The 24,119-nt window shown below is 45.2% G+C and overlaps 1 protein-coding gene across 1 annotated transcript; it reads left to right on the forward strand.

The window, feature by feature from the left end:
* The first annotated feature begins 3,644 nt into the window (after positions 1 to 3,644).
* On the forward strand, positions 3,645 to 6,504 carry LOC125521566 (NAC domain-containing protein 21/22-like). Its single transcript, XM_048686631.1, has 3 exons — positions 3,645 to 3,980; positions 4,383 to 4,696; positions 5,809 to 6,504. The coding sequence occupies exons 1-3, from the start codon at positions 3,806 to 3,808 to the stop codon at positions 6,187 to 6,189; spliced, it is 870 nt and encodes a 289-aa protein (XP_048542588.1). The 5' UTR covers positions 3,645 to 3,805; the 3' UTR covers positions 6,190 to 6,504.
* The last annotated feature ends 17,615 nt before the right edge of the window (positions 6,505 to 24,119 follow it).

A 24,119-nucleotide genomic window follows, 5' to 3' on the forward strand; every position in this document is an offset into this window, starting at 1 on the left:
CCAGCTCTGGGGAAAATGACTGATTCAGTTGTTCCTCCTCAACCAGGTCTAGAGATGCTTTAAGGTTTGTGCAAGCCAAAAATTCAGTGCAGTCCAGGCTACGAAACAGGCCAAATTTGCATCACAAGCCTGTATGGGCTTCATGCGTGCAACCAAACACGCTCTTGTTGTATTGGGTCTGTCCGATGTTGCTCTGTTTTTTGTTCTCCATTGCATGCCGACTAGTGAGTGATTCCTTTCTGGTTTCCGCCCATTTTTTTAAGAAAATGGGTATTTCTATTTTTCTAGTGAGAAATCATCACAGACTCACAACAACGCCTATGTGCGGCAGCACGCACGAAGGCAACCACATGATTGCTTTAAGATTTGTAAAGTTGTTTGGTGGTTTTCATGTTTTTAACCCTTACTTGATTTAGATGGGTTTCATGCATGCAACTTTTGGTAGAGTTGCATGCTCCACCCACCCCACCTCCCATGCATTTTTATTTCATCTCCAAATTTGAATCTATGATATATTTTAAACTGAAAGTCCAAGTTCAGTTTTGTTTGCATATTTGTGTTCCTTACAACGTGGAGTTTAAACAAAACCACTCTTGAATATAGTTTCATAGTTTTCAAAGGTAACAAGGTTCAAATATTAAAACTTGATAATTGTAATATTATGTTTTGACCAAGTTATACCAAGTTTCATTCTCATTTGGGGTTTCGGGTTTAGGGCTTGGGCTAAGGCTTAGGGTTTAGTGTTTCAGTTTTAGCTTTTGAAACTTGATGGATTTATCATTGGTTCTTACCATGTTTCAGTAGTTGAAACTTGGTAAAAAAAACTTGTCAAAACGTGTTTAAGAGTGTTCTTGTTACAAAGCATTCGTCACAAAGAACACGGATATGCCAACAGAATATAAATTAGAGTTTTGGTTCAAAAGATATAATAGATTTAAATTTGAAAATCAAAAGAAGAAGCACCAGGGTTGGGGCGGATGAACCATGCAGCCTCTGCCAAAATCTTCCACATGCAGAAATTCAGAGGGGATTAAGCCCTAAACGCATGCAGGGGATCAATTTATTTTACGGACCGCAAGCAATTGTGCATACAAATAACCGCGTGTGCCCGGACCCTTGCACAGTAGGGTAAACACCCCACGGCAATTTTGTAGGAGCAATTCATGATAGGCGCACTCTTGTTTTGCAGCACGATCTCTTTTTTTTGGCACTCTTGTTTTGCAGCACGATCTCTAGCAGCGGTCTCAACCTAGCTAGTAGTTCAAGTTCAGTAGTATATGTGATTTACGGCCTCGAACACTATCAATGTCTGTCACTTTCGCTATCTTTTGCAGTGTCGATCGTGACGCCCCAAAAAATTGGGCAAAGATGGAAAATAAATATTAATTCTTCGAAGCTGGTGAGTGGTAAGCTAGTGGCCAGTGATTAATTCGTTTGATCTCTCTTTTATTAGGCGCTGGCAGCTGCTTCGAACTAATTCAAAATTAGTTATGTGTAGTAGTATGTGATTTACAGCCTAGACCGAATACGATCCATGCCATGTCACTTTCGGTACTACAGTAGCTATCTTTTGCACTATCGTGACACACCCAAAATAATTGCCGCCGCCTATACTTGGTCAGGTCAGGGGCCGTTGATCCCAAAAGGAAAGGAGGCTTCCACTCAACTGAAGTGCTGAGATGATGAGCTAGCCCATGCGTCCGAGCTGGCTAGAGCGAGATCGAATTTGACGATGCATATCCACGAAACAAACTGAATTCCGTATACTCAACGCCAGGGTACGCTTCCCGGCAATCGCATATGCATACGCCTAACTGCAATTTTTTTCTTCTGCCCTGCATACATTTGACAAATACATAAATGAAGTAGTATACACTTTAATAGATCTGATATACTAGTAGCCTTTTGGCCAAGAAAATAGCCCCGCCAGGCCGCGCGAGCCCTAGTTCAAATCCATCCCCCCCCAACCCCCCCCCCCTCCCCAGCCCGCAAAGTATGTTTTCTATCGGCGATTGTTTCCTCCAATGGTTGGCCAGGTGGGGCATAGGTCTCGGAGTTATAGTGGCGGGTCTCGGTGATCCCGAGTCACCCTCCTTAGGCTTCGAGTCACTTTCTTAGCTCCGCTTGACAACGTGACATTCTTGTTCTATAGGCCGGCCGTACTTATGGTTGTTCCCTAAGATCCAATAAATCCACTTAGAATGGTGGGACGACGAGAGGAGGGGGGTCCCCTGGAGGTCGGTGTAGGTGGGGTCACATAGGGGCTTGCAGTGTCGAGTCTCGTGGGCTAGCCATCGCCTGGATCTCAAGAGGTCTGGTTCGGCACAGCGGCGGCCTGTTTTTCTGGTGGCGATGAGCGGGCACGTGGCCTACGAAGTAGTGCTGGCGGGCGCCGATGAGGCCCACCCCCGTCCAGCTTCTTTGATGCAAGGGTCGGGTCCTTTGGCTTATCTTGGTCTCTGACCAAATAAGCCCGGGCCAGGCATCTCTTATACTTGTGGATCAGCATCGGTGCTGCCTAGTCCCAACTGTTGTGGGGCATGGGGAGCCAGCCCGGCCCCGGTCCATTGCCATCCACATTTGTTGCTCTGGGGGCTGAAAGGGGATACCTTCTCCCCTCCTTCAGCAGGTGACGACCATGTGCTCTAGAGGTTGTGGGTGTCGGTCCTGGATCCTAAGGCGGTGATCCTGGATGGCACAGTTGCATGATTGGCTCACCGGTTAGCAGTGTGGCCCCATTTGTTGCTACTTCTCTTGGTTGTGTGGATGACGAGGGGTGTATCGACTGGTGATCCTAGGAAGGTCTTTGTAGTCCACAATGGTGGAGCCCAAATCTCAATCTAGAGGCCTAGATCTAGTGGCAGTGGGCCTTCCCACGAGGTGGGTTTGATGGCCTAGGTACCTCGACGTGGCACGAGCGAGATACTGAGCCTCGAAGCAGTCTATGGTGACCGTGTGGGTATCATGCCTCTCTCTGAAACGGCGTGTAACCCCCCTTACCGTACCAGAGCTCCCGATAGAACCCAAATCCATCTTGTTGGTTTCGCCGGCAACAATGTGTGGTACTGACAACCTCTTGGGGTGGAATCGTGGAGTTTAGTACCTTTAGGCAAGCTTGACTCGTAGCTCGAAGATTCTTCGGCTTTGGTGTGAGGCGATTTAGTTTGCCTCCTACCTTTTACAAGTGACTGCATCGTCCACATCATCGGCCTTTGCTGATTGTAGGCAAGATCAGCGCTCCTCTAACCAGAGCAAGAGGGCAGAGGGCCCTCTTCGGCGACAGTTTGGTCGAGGTTGTGCAATGATGTCCGAAGCTTTCTTAACGAGATGCAAATTCGTTCTTCTTCAGTGGCCACTGGTGTTTCTTGCGTGGGTTCGGCTAATCTTTGTGCTCATGCTCGATGGCAAGTTGATGGAGTCGAGTACTGCATATCTTGTGCATTGCTTTGTGTTGCTTTCGTTGTTGTCTGATTTTTTTTCTTTAATCTACTTTGTGAGTGTTTTTTTCACCTTGTATATATCATTTTACCATGTGGCATTATATATAAAGCGGGATAAAGGTTTTTTTCTTTGAATATAGCCTTTTATTATATACTGGAAGACTTACGGTTTCAAACCGTAAGCATCAATGCAAAAGTAGTAGTAGTAGCAGCAGCAGGTTGCATTGTTCACTAGCAGTTGACTAGCGTGCACTATTAATACATGTACGTACCTCCCCTTCATCGTCCCGTCTCAAAACTCTCTCCCTCCCTCCATCTCTCCCTCTCTCTGGCTAAGGTAGCAGTGTAGCGATCCGACCGAGAAGATGAGCTCTATTGGCATGATGGAGGCGAGGATGCCGCCGGGGTTCCGGTTCCACCCACGGGACGAGGAGCTGGTCCTCGACTACCTCCTCCACAAGCTCACCGGCCGGCGCGCATACGGTGGCGTCGACATCGTGGACGTCGACCTCAACAAGTGCGAGCCATGGGACCTTCCAGGTACGTAGCCAAGCGTTCCTACTTCCTACGTGCCTACTCATCTCTCGACGTCACTGCTGTTCGTAGCAACCTTTCTTCGTCCATTAGCCCGGCGCTCTGTTGGTTCTTGTTCCTGCATGCAGTTCATGGCGCTGGCGACCAACTTAATTTTTGTGAAAAAAAACTTAATGATTTCTTCAAGGAAGGGAAGGTTGATTGATTCATTCTGCTTCTGCAAGTGAGAAAAAAAAAGAGTGAAAACAATCCGGAGACCTTCGATGTGTTACACTGACGTGATAACCAACTACACCTCGCTGAAATCATACTTTCTGCTAATTTACCGAAGCTGTATATTTGGATTTTGGACAGATTGGTTGCATGCTAAAATGTTTGGATGGATTCGTCTTGCTTCTCCTTGTGCAGAGGCGGCGTGCGTGGGCGGCAGGGAGTGGTACTTCTTCAGCCTGCGCGACCGCAAGTACGCCACCGGCCAGCGCACCAACCGCGCCACGCGCTCCGGCTACTGGAAGGCCACCGGCAAGGACCGCGCCATCCTCGCGCACGGCGAGGCGTTGGTGGGGATGCGCAAGACGCTCGTCTTCTACCAGGGGAGGGCCCCCAAGGGGACGAGAACGGAGTGGGTCATGCACGAGTTCCGCCTCGAGGAGGAGCGACACCGCCACCACCAGCAGCAGAAGGGCGGCGCCGCCGCCGCCGAGGCGAGGTGCCAGCTCAAGGTACGTAGCATCATATGCATATCTGCTTCTTCTCTTCCTTTTTTCTGTGTTGGGTTCATCTGGTTCGCGTGACCCCGGCGGTATTAGGACACGCCACTCTCATGCGGGATTGAGGAGGAGAGAGAGAAGAGAGTTTGTCTTTCCTTTTTTTTTTCATTTTCGGTTCGTTATTTCATTACATGTGAAAATTGCATACTAGTTTTTAGCACGAAAAAAAAACAGAAAATGCATAATTTTGTGGCTGAGATAGATATCACTACCTGTTTTTCCCCACGAAACTACGTTCGTTCTACAAAGTGTGCAATTTAAGTTTCTGTAAATTTAATTGCAATAAAAATATACTATGTAAATGCATACTTTCAAAATTCTTTTTTTAGGGAACTTTCAAAATTATTAACTAGTAAAATGTTCGTATACGAACAGTCAAAGCTGAATCTATTACCCCCAAAAGAAAAATAAAAACAATCAAAGCTGCATCTATTGATCTACGCGTGTATTTTAGAATGAGGGCATACGTATTCCTCGTGTCAGCCCATTTATATAACCGTCATCATACGCGTCGTCGTCGCCTTGTATGTCGAGCTAGAATTTCGTATGATCTCTACTGTTTCTGTTGAACGAGTGATCTTCTCTGACTCGGGCCGTTCTAATTAATTGTACAGCCTGCAAGTTGCCAATTTTAACATTCAGGTCAACTCCACAGTCCATGTCGCTGAAATGATCGTTCCAGTGTTTACGTCAGGCAACCAACTAACTAAATGAAATTAATTAATAATTTACTAAACATTCCCTTGATAAGGATTAATCTGACTCGCATGTGCTAGTTCTTTACTGCAAGGTGACAGTTTAAAATTATTGATGTCCCTGTGATTGCTATTTCTTCAAGTTAACTAACTTCCAGGAAAAGAATTTCATAAAGTAACCAGATTGCTGCGGAGATTGGCTACTGAATTAGTTTAATCAATGAAGCCTTCTTAGCCTAACCTACTAAGTACTTCATATGAGATTGACAGTTCAAGGAATACTTTTTAAGTTTCAATTGTTATATACATAGATGAACTTGCACTTACCATTTTAACCTTGCCATCCTTTTTTTTCAAAAAAAAACACAGGAAGACTGGGTGCTATGCAGGGTGTTCTACAAGAGCAGAACAAGCAGCCCAAGGCCACCATCTGAAGAAGCCTGCACATTTTTTAGCGAGCTGGACCTTCCGACTATGCCACCGCTCGCGCCCCTCATCGACGCGTACATCGCCTTCGACAGCGGCACCGCGATGAACACCATCGAGCAAGTGTCCTGCTTCTCCGGCCTGCCGGCACTACCCCTCAGGGGATCGATGAGCTTCGGGGACCTGCTGGGCTGGGACAACCCTGAGAAGAAGGCCATCAGGACATCTCTGAGCAACATGTCAAGTAACAGCAATTCCAAGTTGGAGTTGACCCCAAACTGGAACCAGGAGAACGGCTTGTCACAGATGTGGACACCCCTCTGAATCTTGATATGAGACTATTGTGCTGCTAGTTGAAGTGTGGTGGTGGCTAGTAAGTAATTAGATGACATATTCTTTCTAATGATATTGGAGTAGCATTGGACTATTGGTTGATGCAGTGTCTGTTCCTAGGGATTTGATGGAAGTGTGTGTTGATTTACAAACCAGTAGATTAGTGGAATGGCTTGATATAGCATCTGTACATAGGAATGCTAAGAAATGTCCTATTTTAATTTTACTATTTCTTTTTACTCTCCAAATGTAATGTAACCTCCAGCTGAAAGTAAATACTATGTGGATAACCCCTATTTGTCATTCTGAAGCATGGTGTGATAAATTGCTCTTCAGTGCGATAAACATGTTGTGAATATGAAGCATCCCCTCATCTGAAGCATGGTGTGATAAATTGCTCTTCAGTGCGATAAACATGTTGTGATAAATTGCTCTAAGATAATTATTTCCTTCAAACACTAGAACTTGATTCCCCACAATAAATTGATGACAACACACGATGACTGGCAATTTAAACGCTCCCAGGAGAGAGGAAGCGGCAACAGTTGCGATTTTGCTTGGCTGTTCAACTACTCCCTCCGTAAACTAATATAAGAACGTTTAGATTACTACTTTAGTGATCTAAACGCTCTTATATTAGTTTACAGAGGAAGTACAACATACAGTACAGTACATCTGTCCAACTATTATAATCGATCGTCTATGCCATCAACCAAAACTTGGTTCTTGAGAAAAAGAAATACGATAACAGTAGCATTCATGCAAAATCTAGTACAGAAAATAGCACGTGACTTTTATAGACATTTGCTGGTCGAATTTTGGAAACTCAGGTCACCAACCATTCAACAGCATTCCAGAACTCAGCTCAGATTGCAGCTCCAGGCTCATTCAGTGCCAGTCACTCCATGCACTGCTCCTCATGAGAAGTCACAAGAGAACACCACAAGCTTCAGTAACTATACAGTTTTATCTACCGTTTCCATGGAACAAACAAGCAAACACATCTACTGATTCACCAGTACTAACAAGTCGATGCCGAAACGAAACGAGGAGGAGGGTCCACCACGTCAGGAATACCTAAGGGCGACGGGGAAGGCGATCGCAAGGCGATTGCTAGGCCGCCGCTAGGGTTAGGTTTTTCCGCACGGGGGTGAGATTGGATCTCCGGTGACTGCTCGAACGGCGACAGCGCTGTTCCCGCGGTTGATCGGCGAAGGTTTTCTTCAGGAGCGCTCGTGTGGTGTGTCCATGGCGGCGAACGAGATCAGAGGGGCGACCACGGCGAGTCGGGAGGCCACCCCCCGCAAGCATACGACAACGGCGTCTGCGCCGGCGGCAGCAGGGGATTCAACGGCCCGGGGTGCTTCGGCGTCCCCGGCTGATGGCAAGACTACGGCGGAGGCTGCCAGCCTCTCGGAGAGCTTTGGAGGACTGGTTCCGACGGACAAAGAGCGGCAAGGATTCATCTTCTTAGATCCAGGTATATCTGGCCATGGGCCGGGCCTAAAAAAGCCCATGGCAGAAAACTGAAGCCCAGGCCCTCCCAGGCCCTACCATCGGGCCTACTTTTCAAGCCCAAACCCGACCCATCTGGTAAAAAGCCCTGAAAAGCCCTTAGGGCTTAGGGTCATGGGCCGGGTCTCTTTCTTAAAATGCCAATATGCCAAGCCCAAGCCCATCCAAGCCCTACTAGTGGGCTCAAAACTTAGGCCCAAGCCTGGCCCACAGACAAGCCCATCGGGCCTAGGCCCTAGATTTTAGGGTCGGGCCTGTGTGGGCCGACAGGGCCGGGCCTGAGATGGCCAGGACTAGATCCAGGCATCCAAGCGAAGACGGTGAAGTGGTCGGTGGTGGGAAAAGTTTTCTCGCCAAGGCCTCTGAACAAAACTGCACTGGAAAGGGGAAAAAAGTATAGATACCCCCCAGAATTATCAGTTAAGGGACAGATAACCCCCCCCCCCCACACACACACACACGTCTAAAACCAGAGACTTAATCCCCTGAACTATGTCAAACCAGACAAAACACTCCCTAGACCCATCTCGAGTGGTTTGGAAGGGCTGTTTTGCCTACGTGGAGGCCAGGACGAGCCCACCGACCGGCCACGTCGATAGGGGCGGGTTTGGGTGCAGTCTAGATGACCCCCCCCCCCCCCCCAAGCTGGTTCGACCCAGCCGCCCTCTCTGAATTTGCACACCAAATTTAGAAGTATATTGACAGCAAAATTTTATATATTCACATGATCTTCACAGGAAGTATAGCATTCATAGAAACTTCGCCAGAAAATTGCTATGTTCATAGGAAATTCACAGGAACTATAATATTGAGAAGCTTCAGTTCTCATAATAAGCAATAGCAAAAGGAAACCATACTTTCCAGAAACTGATAACAAATTCCATAACATCAAATTTGCCCTGACAACCTCTTAAGGTCTTTGACATAGAAAAGAAAACATCCACAAAATACTACAGACATTGGCATGCTACTTGTGCAAGTAACTTGATGTTGCACATCAACAAAAGCACACACTTCAACATGATGTTACATATCAAGTACATGAGACTTTCCCCACTGATAAGAAAACTGGACATTCACCTTTCTCCAGTTAGGAGCCATTGCAGCCTGTCAGTAGTTGGCACTTGCATGTGAATTGAGCTTGAATTTCTTGGAGCAGACTGTGAGCTTGAACCTACTCTGTTCTGACTCCTCATCCTGCTTGTTCTCTCTACAGTATGTTGAGAAGCTTGTTGTGAAGATGATCTTGCTGGAGGTGCTTGTTGTGAAGATGATCTTGCTGGAGGTGCTTGCTTCTTTGCCCTCTTCGCTAGATTAGGCGGTGCTCTAGAAGATGATGATACTGCATTGTTTGTCCTCTTTGGTGGTTGTGGCACCTGACAAAAATAATGAAATAATGATCAGTGCTAGTTGCAACATATATGACTGTTGAGGTTCAAAGAAAAGTAATTACCTGAGTGTTGATTTCTGATTCCTTTTGCTTCTTCTTTCTTGCTCTTTGTGCTGCTCTTTTGTAGTTATCTTTCTGCTTCTTATCTCTATTTGGATTTCCCAAACACTTTCTTTTGTTGTGATCAAAGCTCCCACAAACAGAACATGAAATTCTTATGCCTTTTTTTGAAAGCTTGTTCCCCTGAGGTTTCTCACCATCTTCTCTTCTTCTTTTAGTCTTTTTTCTTCCTGGAATCACTCTATGAGGAGGAGGATGAGGTTTTGGCATGTCAGCAACTGGCCAGTTCTCTTTTCCCTCCACTGGTTGCAGCACATGGTCATAAATCTTGTTGTACTCAGAGATAGAGTAGCATGGAGCAATATAATCATCTAGTTTTTTACCACATGTGTAAATTGCACTGATAGCATGAGGACAGGGCAAACCAGCCAGTTCCCAATATCTGCAAGAACATTTCCATGCCTCCAAGTTAACTGTGTACCTCCGATGCACATCTTCTTGAACTTCAAATCCTTCCTTCCCATTCCAAAGAACCCTGACATAGCCCTGACCTCTTGATGTTCAGCTTCAATTTTTTGAAAACATTAGGGCAAATGGTTCCAGGCCAACTGTTAGATTTGTCTCTATTTTCCTGGATCCTTACCATGACCTTTTTCCTAATAATCTCATTTGCTGTAATAACAGGAAAGAACCTTGCCTTCATTATAGCATTATTGAATGATTCACACAGATTATTCTCTACCGAGTCACACCAAGAACCAAGCTTGAAGTAGGCCCTGCTCCAATGCTCCGGTGCAGTTTTCAGGATGTCTTTAGCTCCTTCCACACTTTTTGGGCTAGTTTGGCTCTATTGTAATTAAATTGAGTAACATCAGATGATTTGGCACATGCCCAAAACATCTTTTGCAGTTTTTTGTCTCTGTGCACCTTTCTCCAGTTAGCATAAATATGCCTAGCACACATCCTATGCTCTGCTTCAGGCACAATTTCATTGACAGCCCTGATAAGACCCTGCCAAATGATATAAACATGTTCATTTGAGTAGATGTGACTACATAAAAATGGCTAGGTTCACCACCTATCTCCTCGATAAATTTATAACATGTGACTAGGTTCACCACCTACCTCCTCGACAAATTTATAACATGTGACTAGGTCCACCACCTACCTCCTCGACAATTTTATAACATGTGACTACATCAAAAAGAACAACATGAAGAATAAACGTTTGCTTGTAATGCCTTCTGTTGGTCAGATATGAAGACCCATCCATCTCCATTGTTGCTTATCTGAAGATCCTTCTGAAGAAATGACAGGAACCAGTACTGTCGTGGTTCTAACTCTGACAGTGATGTAGGGGGTGTGTATGGAGAAGCTAGATCTTAGCTATTGGGAAGTTGTAAACACACCAAGATGTACGAGTTCAGGCCCTTCGCGGAGGAAGTAACAGCCCTACGTCTCGGTGCCCGGAGGCGGTCGATTGGATTATAGGCGTGTGAATAACAGGGGTGCGAACCCTTCATACTGGGGAGGGGGTGGCTTATATAGAGTTCGTCGGCCCTCTCCTGCCCTCAGTGATGCAGGGTTTAAGGTACATTTAAGGTTGGGCGTTACTGGTAACGCCCCTAATAAAGTGCTATAATGACCATAAAGACTACTTAATAGCCGACCGTTTGCCTGCGGAGTGACTTTAGGTCTCCTGGCAGTCGAGTGGTTGGCTTCATGGTCGAGTGATAGCTTCTTGGTCGAGTGTCTTGAACCCGTCGAGTGGGATACCTTCAAGTCGATTGAAAGGTGACTTCTTCTAGGGATGTCCTTGGGTAGGGCTCTTTGGACAGGTCCGTGCCCCTACCCTAGGTACATAGCTTCATCAAGTACCGTGAGTCATATGATTCAACCTCAACTGTAGCCCAAGCAATGGGGTACATCTGATTGTTGGAATCTCTGCCAATAGCACATAGTATTTGGCCTGAGACTAACCCCTTCAGAAAGCACCCATCTAGACCCACAACTCTTCTACACCCAGCTAGGAAACCCTTTTTGCAGGTATCAAGACAAATATACATTCTTTGGAAAACTGGCTTGTCAAAAATTTCAGGATCTAGAGTCACTGCCACTGTGCTTCCAGGATTGCTTCTCACTAGTTCTAAGTGGTAGTCATAGACTCTAGAATACTCACCATTAGTCAAATCAGTGAGCTTTTCCATGACTAACTTTTTTGCTCTCTTGCACTGGGACAAGCTAACATCGGCTAGAAGATCCTCAAGTACTGCCTCCTGCATATGCTCTACATGCCAAGTAGGATTATGCCTGATCTGTCTGAAATACTTTTTGGCAATGACCGTGCTTGTGACCAGCTTGTTGCCCCTCCTAGGAATACATGTGTGCTCATTTTTATACCTCACAACTAACAACCAATCAGATCTGCTACTAATTGAGCCATAGATGCTCCAAGGACAACCAGGCCAGGAACATTCTACATTGACCCTTTTCTTTTCATCTTTTGGAAATCTTAAATGGTGGAAATTTGCTAGCCCATACTTAACCAGTACCTGTTTGAATTCCCTGCTATCACGAAATGCCATGCCTAGAGCAAATTCTGGTTTGTCAGTACTGTCATCATAAACTCTGTGTGTTGTTTTCCTCCTTCTCACTTCACTTATCTCTCCATCACTACCTTCATCATATGACAAGTCGTCATCACTTTCAAAGTATGGTGTGTCTTCTCCATCTAAATCATCTAGCTTAAATGTTTCTGGGACAATATACTCTTCAGGCACATTGCATGGTTTTACCTCCTCTTCTCTCAGCATGTTCTTTCTCACTTTGTCCTTCAATTCTTTAGCATATTTTCTCAACTCTAGCACTTCATCATCAGATGCTGAGCTATTGCTCTCTGCCGGGGGAATAGCATAGTCACTGTCAGATGAGCCATCACTTTCAGTGTGTACTTCTTCATCCTCATCGAAATGTGATTCCCCTTTGTCCTGCATTTGGCTGCTACCTCTCTTCACTGGCAATTTAGCACTGCTACTGCTAGGCTGGTAATACATATTGGAGTATTGCCAAGCTTCTGGTTCTAATATATGTTCATCTGCATTTGGATTATTTTGCTGCTCTTGTACATGTTGCTGCTAGTCCTCTCCATGAAGTTCTTGTTCCTCCTCTAAATGATGTTGATGTTCCTCTGGACACTCATCCTGTGAAAAGTAATCAGGTATGTTGGAATATATGTCCATAACACCTGCATCAGTGGCATGTTTTGCCATCTCTAACACTGATTTTTGATCATGTAACATCACCAGAGCACTATTCATTGCACCATCTCTTATTAGACCAGGAAATTTCCAATGCAGTGTACTGTTGTTTAGTGCTTTCTCTGAACATCTAACTGTTAGGGAACGTAGTAATTTCAAAAAAAATCCTACGCACATGCAAGATCATGGTGATGCATAGCAACGAGAGGTGAGAGTATTGTCTATGTACCCTCATAGACCGGAAGCGGAAGCGTTAGCACAACGCGGTTGATGTAGTCGTACGTCTTCACGGCCCGACCGATCAAGCACCGAAACTACGGCACCTCCGAGTTCTAGCACACGTTCAGCTCGATGACGATCCCCGGACTCCGATCCAGCAAAGTGTCAGGGAAGAGTTCCGTCAGCATGACGGCGTGGTGACGATCTTGATGTTCTACCGTCGCAGGGCTTCGCCTAAGCACCGCTACAATATTATCAAGGATTATGGTGGAGGGGGGCACCGCACACGGCTAAGAGAACGATCATAAAGATCAACTTGTGTGTCTATGGGGTGCCCCCTGGCCACGTATATAAAGGAGTGGAGGAGGGGAGGGGCCGGCCCTCTCTATAGCGCGCCCTAGGGGAGTCCTACTCCCATCGGGAGTAGGATTCCCCCTTTCCTAGTAGAACTAGGAGCCCTTCCAAGTAGTAGGAGTAGGAGGGAAGGAAAGGGAAGGGAAAAGGAGAAGGAAGGAAGGGGGCGCCCCCCTTCCCTAGTCCAATTCGGACCAGACCAAGGGGAGGGGTGCGGCCACCCTTGAGGCCCTTTTCCTTCTTTCCCTTATGGCCCAATAAGGCTCAATACGTATTCCCGTAACTCTCCGGTACTCCAAAAAATACCCGAATTACTCGGAACCTTTCCGATGTCCGAATATAGTCGTCCAATATATCGATCTTTACGTCTCGACCATTTCGAGACTCCTCGTCATATCCCCGATCTCACCCGGGACTCAGAACTCCTTCGGTACATCAAAACTCATAAACTCATAATATAACTGTCATCGAAACCTTAAGCGTGCGGACCCTACGGGTTCGAGAACTATGTAGACATGACCGAGACACTTCTCCGGTCAATAACCAATAGCGGAACCTAGATGCTTATATTGGCTCCCACATATTCTACGAAGATCTTTATCGGTCAAACCGCATAACAACATATGTTGTTCCCTTTGTCATCGGTATGTTACTTGCCCGAGATTCGATCGTCGGTATCTCAATACCTAGTTCAATCTCATTACCGGCAAGTCTCTTTACTCGTTCCGTAATACATCATCTCACAACTAACTCATTAGTTGCAATGCTTGCAAGGCTTTAGGTGATGTGCATTAACGAGAGGGCCCAGAGATACCTCTCCGACAATCGGAGTGACAAATCCTAATCTCGAAATACGCCAACCCAACAAGTACCTTTGGAGACACCTGTAGAGCACCTTTATAATCACCCAGTTACGTTGTGATGTTTGGTGGCACACAAAGTGTTCCTCTGGTAAACGGGAGTTGCATAATCTCATAGTCATAGGAACATGTATAAGTCATGAAGAAAGAAATAGCAACAAATTTAACGATCAAGTGCTATGCTAACGGAATGGGTCAAGTCAATCACATCATTCTCCTAATGATGTGATCCCGTTAATCAAATGACAACTCATGTCTATGGTTAGGAAACATAACCATCTTTAATCAACGAGCTAGTTAAGTAGAGGCATACTAGTGACACTCTGTTTGTCTATGTATTCACACATGTATTATGTTTCCGGTTAATACAATTCTAGCATGAATAATAAACATTTATCATGATATAAGGAAATATATAATAACTTTATTATTGCCTCTAGGGCATATTTCCTTCAGTCTCCCACTTGCACTAGAGTCAATAATCTAGTTCACATCGCCATGTGATTTAATATCAATAGTTTACATCACCATGTGATTAACACCCATAGTTCACATCGACATGTGACCAACACCCAAAGGGTTTACTAGAGTCAATAATCTAGTTCACATAGCTATGTGATTAACACCCAAAGAGTACTGAGGTGTGATCATGTTTTGCTTGTGAGAGAATTTTAGTCAACGGGTCTGCCACATTCAGATCCGTAAGTATTTTGCAAATTTCTATGTTAACAATGCTCTGCACAGAGCTACTCTAGCTAATTGCTCCCACTTTCAATATGTATCCAGATTGAGATTTATAGTCATCGGGATCGGTGTCAAAATTTGCATCGACGTAACCCTTTACGACGAACCTTTTGTCACTTCCATAATCGAGAAACATATCCTTATTCCACTAAGGATAATTTTGACCAATGTCCAGTGATCTACTCCTAGATCACTATTGTACTCCTTTTCCAAACTCAAGACAGGGTATACAATAGGTCTGGTACACAGCATGGCATACTTTATAGAACCTATGGCTGAGGCATAGGGAATGACTTTCATTCTCTCTATATATTCTGTCGTGGTCGGGTTTTGAGTCTTACTCAACTTCACACCTTGTAACACAGGCAAGAACTTCTTCTTTGACTGTTCTATTTTTAACTACTTCAAAATCTTGTCAAGGTATGTACTCATTGAAAAAACTTATCAAGCATCTTGATCTATCTCTATAGATCTTGATGCTCAATATGTAAGCAGTTTCACCGAGGTCTTTCTTTGAAAAACTCCTTTCAAATACTCCTTTATGCTTTGCAGAATAATTCTACATTATCTCCGATCAACAATATGTCTTTCACATATACTTATCAGAAATGTTGTAGTGCTCCCACTCACTTTCTTGTAAATACAGGCTTCACCGCAAGTCTGTATAAAACTATATGCTTTGATAAACTTATCAAAGCGTACATTCCAACTCCGAGATGCTTGCACCAGTCCATAGATGGATCGCTGGAGTTTGCATATTTTGTTAGTACCTTTAGGATTGACAAAACCTTCTGGTTGCATCATATATAACTCTTCTTTAATAAATCCATTAAGGAATGCAGTTTTGTTTATCCATTTGCCAGATTTCATAAAATGCGGCAATTGCTAACATGATTCGGACAGACTTAAGCATAGATACGAGTGAGAAGTTCTCATCGTAGTCAACACCTTGAACTTGTCAAAAACTTTTTTGTGACAATTCTAGCTTTGTAGATAGTAACACTACTATCAGCGTCCGTCTTCCTCTTGAAGATCCATTTAATCTCAATGGCTCGCCGATCATTGGGCAAGTCAATCAAAGTCCATACTTTGTTCTCATACATAGATCTCATCTCAGATTTCATGGCCTCAAGCCATTTTGCGGAATCTGGGCTCATCATCGCTTCCTCATAGTTCGTAGGCTCGTCATGGTCAAGTAACATGACCTCCAAAACAGGATTACCGTACCACTCTGGTGCGGATATCACTCTGGTTTACCTACGAGGTTCGGTAGTAACTTGATCTTAAGTTACATGATCATCATCATTAGCTTCCTCACTAATTGGTGTAGTAGTCACAGGAACAGGTTTCTGTGATGAACTACTTTCCAATAAGGGAGCAGGTACAGTTACCTCATCAAGTTCTACTTTCCTCCCACTCACTTCTTTCGAGAGAAACTCCTTCTCTAGAAAGGATCCATTCTCAGCAACGAATATCTTGCCTTCGGATCTGTGATAGAAGGTGTACCCAACATTTTCTTTTGGGTATCCTATGAAGACGCACTTCTCCGATTTGGGTTTGAGCTTATCAGGTTGAAACCTTTTCACATAAGCATTGCAACCTCAAACTTTAAGAAACGACAGCTTAGGTTTCTTGCCAAACCATAGTTCATACGGTGTCATCTCAACGGATTTAGATGGTGCCCTATTTAACGTGAATGTAGCTGTCTCTAATGCATAACCCCAAAACGAAAGCAGTAAATCAGTAACAGACGTCATAGATCGCACCATATCTAGTAAAGTACGGTTGCGACGTTCGGACACACCATTACGTTGTGGTGTTCCGGGTGGCGTGAGTAGTGAAACTTTTTCACATTGTTTTAACTGAAGGACAAACTCGTAACTCAAATATTTTACTTCTGCGATCATATCGTAGAAACTTTTATTTTTGTTACGATGATTCTCCACTTCACTCTGAAATTCTTTGAACTTTTCAAATATTTCAGACTTGTGTTTCATCAAGTAGATATACTCATATATGCTTAAATCATCTGCGAAGATCAGAAAATAATGATACCTGCCACGACCCTCAATATTCATCGGACCACATACATCAGTATGTATGATTTCCAACAAATCTGTTGCTCGCTCCATTGTTCTGGAGAACGGAGTCTTAGTCATCTTGCCCATGAGGCATGGTTCGCAAGCATCAAGTGATTCATAATCAAGTGATTCCAAAAGTCCATCGGCATGGAGTTTCTTCATGCGTTTTACACCAATATGACCTAAACGGCAATGCCACAAATAAGTTGCACTATCATTATTAACTTTGCATCTTTTGGTTTCAATATTATGAATATGTGTATCACTATGATCGAGATCCAATGAACCATTTTCATTGGGTGTGTAACCATATAAGATTTTATTCATGTAAACATAACAACAATTTATTCTCTTACTTAAATGAATAACCGTATTGCAATAAACATGATCAAATCATATTCATGCTCAACGCAAACACCAAATAACACTTACTTAGGTTCAACACTAATCCCAAAAGTATAGGGAGTGTGCGATGATGATCATATCAATCTTTGAACCACTTGCAACACACATCATCACTTCACCCTTAACTAGTCTCTGTTCATTCTGCAACTCCCGTTTCGAGTTACTACTCTTAGCAACTGAACCAGTATCAAATACCGAGGGGGTGTTGCTATGAACACTAGTGAAATACACATCAATAATCCGTATATCAAATATACCTTTGTTCACTTTGCCATCCTTCTTATCCGCCAAATACTTGGGGCAGTTCTGCTTCCAGTGACCAGTCCCTTTGTAGTAGAAGCACTTAGTCTCAGGCTTAGGACCAGACTTGGGCTTCTTCACTTGAGCAGCAACTTGCTTGCCATTCTTCTTGAAGTTCCCCTCCTTCCCTTTGCCCTTTTCTTGAAACTAGTGGTCTTGTCTACCATCAACACTTGATATTTTTCTTGATTTCTACCTTCGTTGATTTCAGCATTGCGAAGAGCATGGGAATCGTTTCTGTTATCCCTTGCATATCATAGTTCATCACGAAGTTCTACTAACTTGGTGATGGTGACTAGAGAATTTTGTCAATCACTATCTTATCTGGAAGATTAACTCCCACTTGATTCAAGCGATTGTAGTACCCAGACAATCTGAGCACATGCTCACTGCTTGAGCTATTCTCCTCCATCTTTTAGCTATAGAACTTGTTGGAGACTTCATATGTGCACTAAACTATCAAGTAGTCATCATATTGAGCTAGCCAAACATTCATAACGTCTGCATCTGCCCCTGCAATAGGTTTTGTCACCTAGCGGTGCATCGAGGACATAATTCTTCTGTGCAGCAATGAGGATAAACCTCAGATCACGGATCCAATCCGCATCTTTGCTACTAACATCTTTCAACTTAGTTTTCTCTAGGAACATATATAAAACATAGGGAAGCAACAACGCGAGCTATTGATCTACAACATAGATATGCTAATACTACCAGGACTAAGTTCATGATAAATTAAAGTTCAATTAATCATATTACTTAAGAACTCCCACTTAGATAGATATCCCTCTAATCCTCTAAGTGATCACGTGATCCAAATCAACTAAACCATGTCCGATCATCACGTGAGATGGAGTAGTTTCAACGGTGAACATCACTATGTTGATCATATCTACTATATGATTCACGCTTGACCTTTCGGTCTCCGTGTTCCGAGGCCATATCTGTTATATGCTAGGCTCGTAAAGTTTAACCTGAGTATTCCGCGTGTGCAACTCCTTTGCACCCGTTGTATTTGAACGTAGAGCCTATCACACCCGATCATCACATGGTGTCTCAGCACGAAGAACTTTCGCAACGGTGCATACTCAGGGAGAACACTTTTATCTTGAAATTTAGTGAGAGATCATCTTATAATGCTACCGTCAATCAAAGCAAGATAAGATGCATAAAAGATAAACATCACATGCAATCAATACAAGTGATATGATATGGCCATCATCATCTTGTGCTTGCGATCTCCATCTTCGAAGCACCGTCATGATCACCATCGTCACCGGCGCGACACCTTGATCACCATCGTAGCATCGTTGTCGTCTCGCCAATCTTATGCTTCCACGACTATCGCTACCGCTTAGTGATAAAGTAAAGCATTACAGCGCAATTGCATTGCATACAATAAAGCGACAACCATATGGCTCCTGCCAGTTGCCGATAACTCGGTTACAAAACATGATCATCTCATACAATAAAATTTAGCATCATGTCTTGACCATATCACATCACAACATGCCCTGCAAAAACAAGTTAGACGTCCTCTACTTTGTTGTTGCAAGTTTTACGTGGCTGCTACGGGCTTAGCAAGAACCGTTCTTACCTACGCATCAAAACCACAACGATAGTTTGTCAATTTGGTGTTGTTTTAACCTTCGCAAGGACTGGGCGTAGCCACACTTGGTTCAACTAAAGTTGGAGAAACTGACACCCGCCAGCCACCTGTGTGCAAAGCACGTCGGTAGAACCAGTCTCGCGTAAGCGTACGCGTAATGTCGGTCCGGGACGCTTCATCCAACAATACCGCCGAACCAAAGTATGACATGCTGGTAAGCAGTATGACTTATATCGCCCATAACTCACTTGTGTTCTACTCGTGCACAACATCAACGCATAAAACCTAGGCTCGGATGCCACTGTTGGGGAACGTAGTAATTTCAAAAAATTCCCTACGCCCACGCAAGATCATGGTGATGCATAGCAACGAGAGGGGAGAGTGTTGTCTACGTACCCTCGTAGACCAGAAGCGGAAGCGTTAGCACAACGTGGTTGATGTAGTCGTACGTCTCCACGATCCAACCGATCAAGCACCGAAACTACGGCACCTCCGAGTTCTAGCACACGTTCAGCTCGATGACGATCCCCGGACTCCGATCCAGCAAAGTGTCGGGGAAGAGTTCCATCAGCGCGACAGCGTGGTGACGATCTTGATGTTCTACCATCGCAGGGCTTCGCCTAAGAACCGCTACAATATTATCGAGGATTATGGTGGAGGGGGGCACCGCACACGGCTAAGAGAACGATCACAAAGATCAACTTGTGTGTCTATGGGGTGCCCCCTGGCCACGTATATAAAGGAGTGGAGGAGGGGAGGGGCCGGCCCTCTCTATGGCGCACCCTAGGGGAGTCCTACTCCCACCGGGAGTAGGATTCCCCCTTTCCTAGTAGAACTAGGAGCCCTTCCAAGTAGTAGGAGTAGGAGGGAAGGAAAGGGAAGGGAAAAGGAGAAGGAAGGAAGGGGGCGCCCCCCTTCCCTAGTCCAATTCAGACCAGACCAAGGGGAGGGGTGCGGCCACCCTTGAGGCCCTTTTCCTTCTTTCCCATATGGCCCAATAAGGCCCAATACGTATTCCCGTAACTCTCCGGTACTCCGAAAAATACCCGAATCACTCGGAACCTTTCCGATGTCCGAATATAGTCGTCCAATATATCAATCATTACGTCTCGACCATTTCGAGACTCCTCATCATATCCCCGATCTCATCCGGGACTCCGAACTCCTTCGGTACATCAAAACTCATAAACTCATAATATAACTGTCATCGAAACCTTAAGCGTGCGGACCCTACGGGTTCGAGAACTATGTAGACATGACCGAGACACGTCTCCGGTCAATAACCAATAGCGGAACCTGGATGCTTATATTGGCTCCCACATATTCTACGAAGATCTTTATCGGTCAAACCGCATAACAACATATGTTGTTCCCTTTGTCATCGGTATGTTACTTGCCCAAGATTCGATCGTTGGTATCTCAATACCTAGTTCAATCTCGTTACCGGCAAGTCTCTTTACTCATTCCGTAATACATCATCTCGCAACTAACTCATTAGTTGCAATGCTTGCAAGGCTTTAGGTGATGTGCATTACCGAGAGGGCCCAGAGATACCTCTCCGACAATCGGAGTGACAAATCCTAATCTCGAAATACGCCAACCCAACAAGTACCTTCAGAGACACCTGTAGAGCACCTTTATAATCACCCAGTTACGTTGTGACGTTTGGTGGCACACAAAGTGTTCCTCTGGTAAACGGGAGTTGCATAATCTCATAGTCATAGGAACATGTATAAGTCATGAAGAAAGCAATAGCAACAAATTAAACGATCAAGTGATATGCTAACGGAATGGGTCAAGTCAATCACATCATTCTCCTAATGATGTGATCCCGTTAATCAAATGACAACTCATGTCTATGGTTAGGAAACATAACCATCTTTAATCAACGAGCTAGTTAAGTAGAGGCATACTAGTGACACTCTGTTTGTCTATGTATTCACACATGTATTACGTTTCCGGTTAATACAATTCTAGCATGAATGATAAACATTTATCATGATATAAGGAAATATATAATAACTTTATTATTGCCTCTAGGGCATATTTCCTTCACTAACATGGTCTGCAAGATTGTTTTTCAGTTCTTCGAGGATCAATTTTGACAGATGAACCATGGACATGCCATGTGTACCACCCAAATACTGCCACTCTGTACCATCATGGTGAAATTCCCCTCTGAAATGAAACCTGATTGAAAGATAATCCAAAGGATCCATGCCTCAAATCTGCTCAAGAAAATGAAAAAAAAATCTGAATAAATAAACCTGCTTTCAGTTCATTCATAACTAAATCAACCCTAAATACTCTAATCCGAGGGAAATCAGAGCAGCATAATGGTCATACATAAACTACAGAATCAAGCACTACATACATGGCAACAAGAAAAAGAAAAAACCCTAGATGATGTCGAAATCCCCCAAAATCACATCAACTCCAACCTAAAACAGAGAAGAAAGGAGGGATTTCAGCCGATACATACGGGTCTCCATATCGATGTGACTAACCTGTTGTCGTGCCGGAGAATGATGCTTTGTTCATGCCGTCGATGGCTCGCCGCCAGACCTCGTCGCCGCCGTCGAAGGGAGATTGGAAAGGCGAACGGAGGAAGGGAGGCGAACGGGCAGGGAAGAGAGGGCGGCTGGGTCGAACCAGCTCGGGGGGGTCATCTAGACCACACCCAAACCCGCCCCTATCGACGTGGCCGGTCGGTGGGCTCGTCCTGGCCTCCATGTAGGCAAAACAGCCCTTCCAAACCACTCAAGATGGGTCTAGGGGGTGTTTTGTCTGGTTTGACATAGTTCAGGGGATTAAGTCTCTGGTTTTAGACGTGTGGGGGTTATCTGTCCCTTAACTGATAGTTCTGGGGGGGTATCTATACTTTTTTCCTGGAAAGGGCGATGCCACGGGCGTGGGGATTGCACAAGGAGGCAAAGTTCAAGGATATCGGGAATAACATCTTTGAGGTGAGGTTTGGCAGCGAAGGTGATTGGCGTCATGCACTCAATAATGGCCCGTGGCAATTTGACTTCCATGTGCTCGTGTTAAAGGATTATGTGGGAGATGTTCGTCCTTCTGAGATGGTCTTTGATACGGTGGAGATGTGGGTGAGAGTCCCGGATTTGCCATTAGATATGAGGACGAAATCATTTGGAAAAGCTTTGGGAGATTGGTTGGGAGAAGTGGTGAAAGTAGATGTTGAGAAGGATGGCTTTGCTAAAGGGAAGTATCTTAGAGTGCGGGCTAAAATCTCGATCTTTGAGCCCTTGATCCATCGTGCCCGGCTAAGGACCTCACTGGAGGACTTGGAGGGGACGTGGTGTGATTTTACCTATGAAAAGATCCCGCATTTTTGCTTTGATTGTGGTAGACTTGTGCATGGTAAGGGTGTGTGTGAGCCGCCAGTGGATCGCTCAAGTCAATGGGGCCTCTGGCTTAGAGCTTCACCAGGAAGGGGTTCTTCATCGCTGAAGGAGAATTCGCATGTTGGGGCGTCCAGTTCTTTTACTAGTGGGGGCTCATGTTCTGATGACAAGGATAAATCGAAGTACAGTAAAGCTTCTGCTCGGGAACAACCTGTTAAAAGGAACTTAAACGCGACGTTTTCACAATCGGCTAACTCTCGCACTGGCGGAGTAACGCCGAAGGAGCAGAGGGAGGTGAACAGCCCAACAAAGAGAGCTTCACACATGGATGATATGCACAGCAGTGATCTGAGGAGGAAGTTGGAGCAGAAAAAAGAAAAAGAGCTAAGGGCTGAATTGACTAGACGGCAAGAAGAAGGGAGGAGTGGTTCTCCACGTCGGGAACAGGGCCATGCAACCACTAAACCGGACGTGCGGCAGCGCGGGTCGGCTACCGATGGGGCCTGGCGCCATGCAGGCGCGTATCGCGAGGCGGACAGCCATGCAAATCGTGGGGCGGAGGCGAGGCACCGTTCGACTTCCCATGTAGATGATCGGCTGGACCGGGCTGGTCGCGATGATTATTTCAGCCGTGTTTCGCCAGGGCAGAGAGACAGGATTCGAGGTAGATATATCCGCAGGCCAAGGTACCTGGGCGAAATGGAGAGAGGCTCACACCAGGTTTATAGAGAGAAGGAGTCAGGAAGAAAGCGTCCCCCAAAATAGGTGTGGGTAGCCAAAGGTGACCCGGATAGAACGGTACATCATGATACGTTCATTAGAGAGACGAGGCAGAAGACAACTTCTGTTTTTGATTGTATGGAAGACTCTAAGGCATCGGCGGACCTCGCAGGGCGGGGCCGCCGGGACCAATGAATTGCTTGGCGTGGAACTGTCGAGGACTGGGGTTGGACTCGACAGTAGGCGAACTTCGGGACCTCATACAGTCACACAACCCAGCGGTGGTTTTCTTATCAGAAACAAAAAAGAGTGCGAAGGCTATGGAGAGATTGAAGTGGAGACTTGGTTTCAGAAGCGGAGTGGCTGTGGATTGTAATGGGAGGAGTGGAGGACTTGCATTATGGTGGAGAGAGCATATAAAAGTCACTATCAGGCCATGGTGCCAGTACTTTATTGATGCTGAGATTACCTCGGATGGGCAAACTTGGAGATTCACTGGAATCTACGGGGAGCCCAAAACGGAGTTGAGGAAGAAGACTTGGGATGCGATTAGATACCTAAGGTCCCAGGATGAGCTACCATGGCTATGTGTGGGGGGCTTTAATGAAGTCCTTGTAAGATCAGAACAAAGTGGCGGCAACCCGAGGAGTTTTGCCCAAATGCAAGCGTTCAATGACTGCCTAACTGACTGCGGTTTGGCGGACTTGGGCTTCTCGGGCTATCAGTTTACATGGGACAATAAACAAGCAAACCAGGACAATGTTCAAGTCAGGTTAGATAGGGCAACCTGCACCGGTGATTTTATGGGTTTGTTTCCGGGCACGGCCGTGGAGAACATTCTCACGGAGGAATCTGATCACATGGCAATCCTAGTGTGAGTTCGGGATATGGAGACAATGCAACCGAGGGGGGACCACCCCTTTCGGTTCGAGGAAATGTGGCTACGGCACGAGGGCTATGAGGCGATGATGCAGTGGACATGGGAGCAAGTGCGGGGGTGGAACAAGTCTCCCAGAGATGTGTGTGGCAGGCTACATGAAAT

Source organism: Triticum urartu, chromosome 7, assembly GCF_003073215.2.
Source record: "Triticum urartu cultivar G1812 chromosome 7, Tu2.1, whole genome shotgun sequence".
NCBI classification, from domain to species: domain Eukaryota; kingdom Viridiplantae; phylum Streptophyta; class Magnoliopsida; order Poales; family Poaceae; genus Triticum; species Triticum urartu.

Excerpts from the sequence above, each read along its gene's own strand:
- LOC125521566 (XM_048686631.1), top strand. The coding sequence starts at position 3,806 with ATGAGCTCTATTGGCATGATGGAGGCGAGGATGCCGCCGGGGTTCCGG. Across the intron at positions 3,981-4,382 it reads CGAGCCATGGGACCTTCCAG|AGGCGGCGTGCGTGGGCGGC; the intron begins GTACGTAGCCAA and ends CTCCTTGTGCAG. Across the intron at positions 4,697-5,808 it reads AGGCGAGGTGCCAGCTCAAG|GAAGACTGGGTGCTATGCAG; the intron begins GTACGTAGCATC and ends AAAAAAACACAG.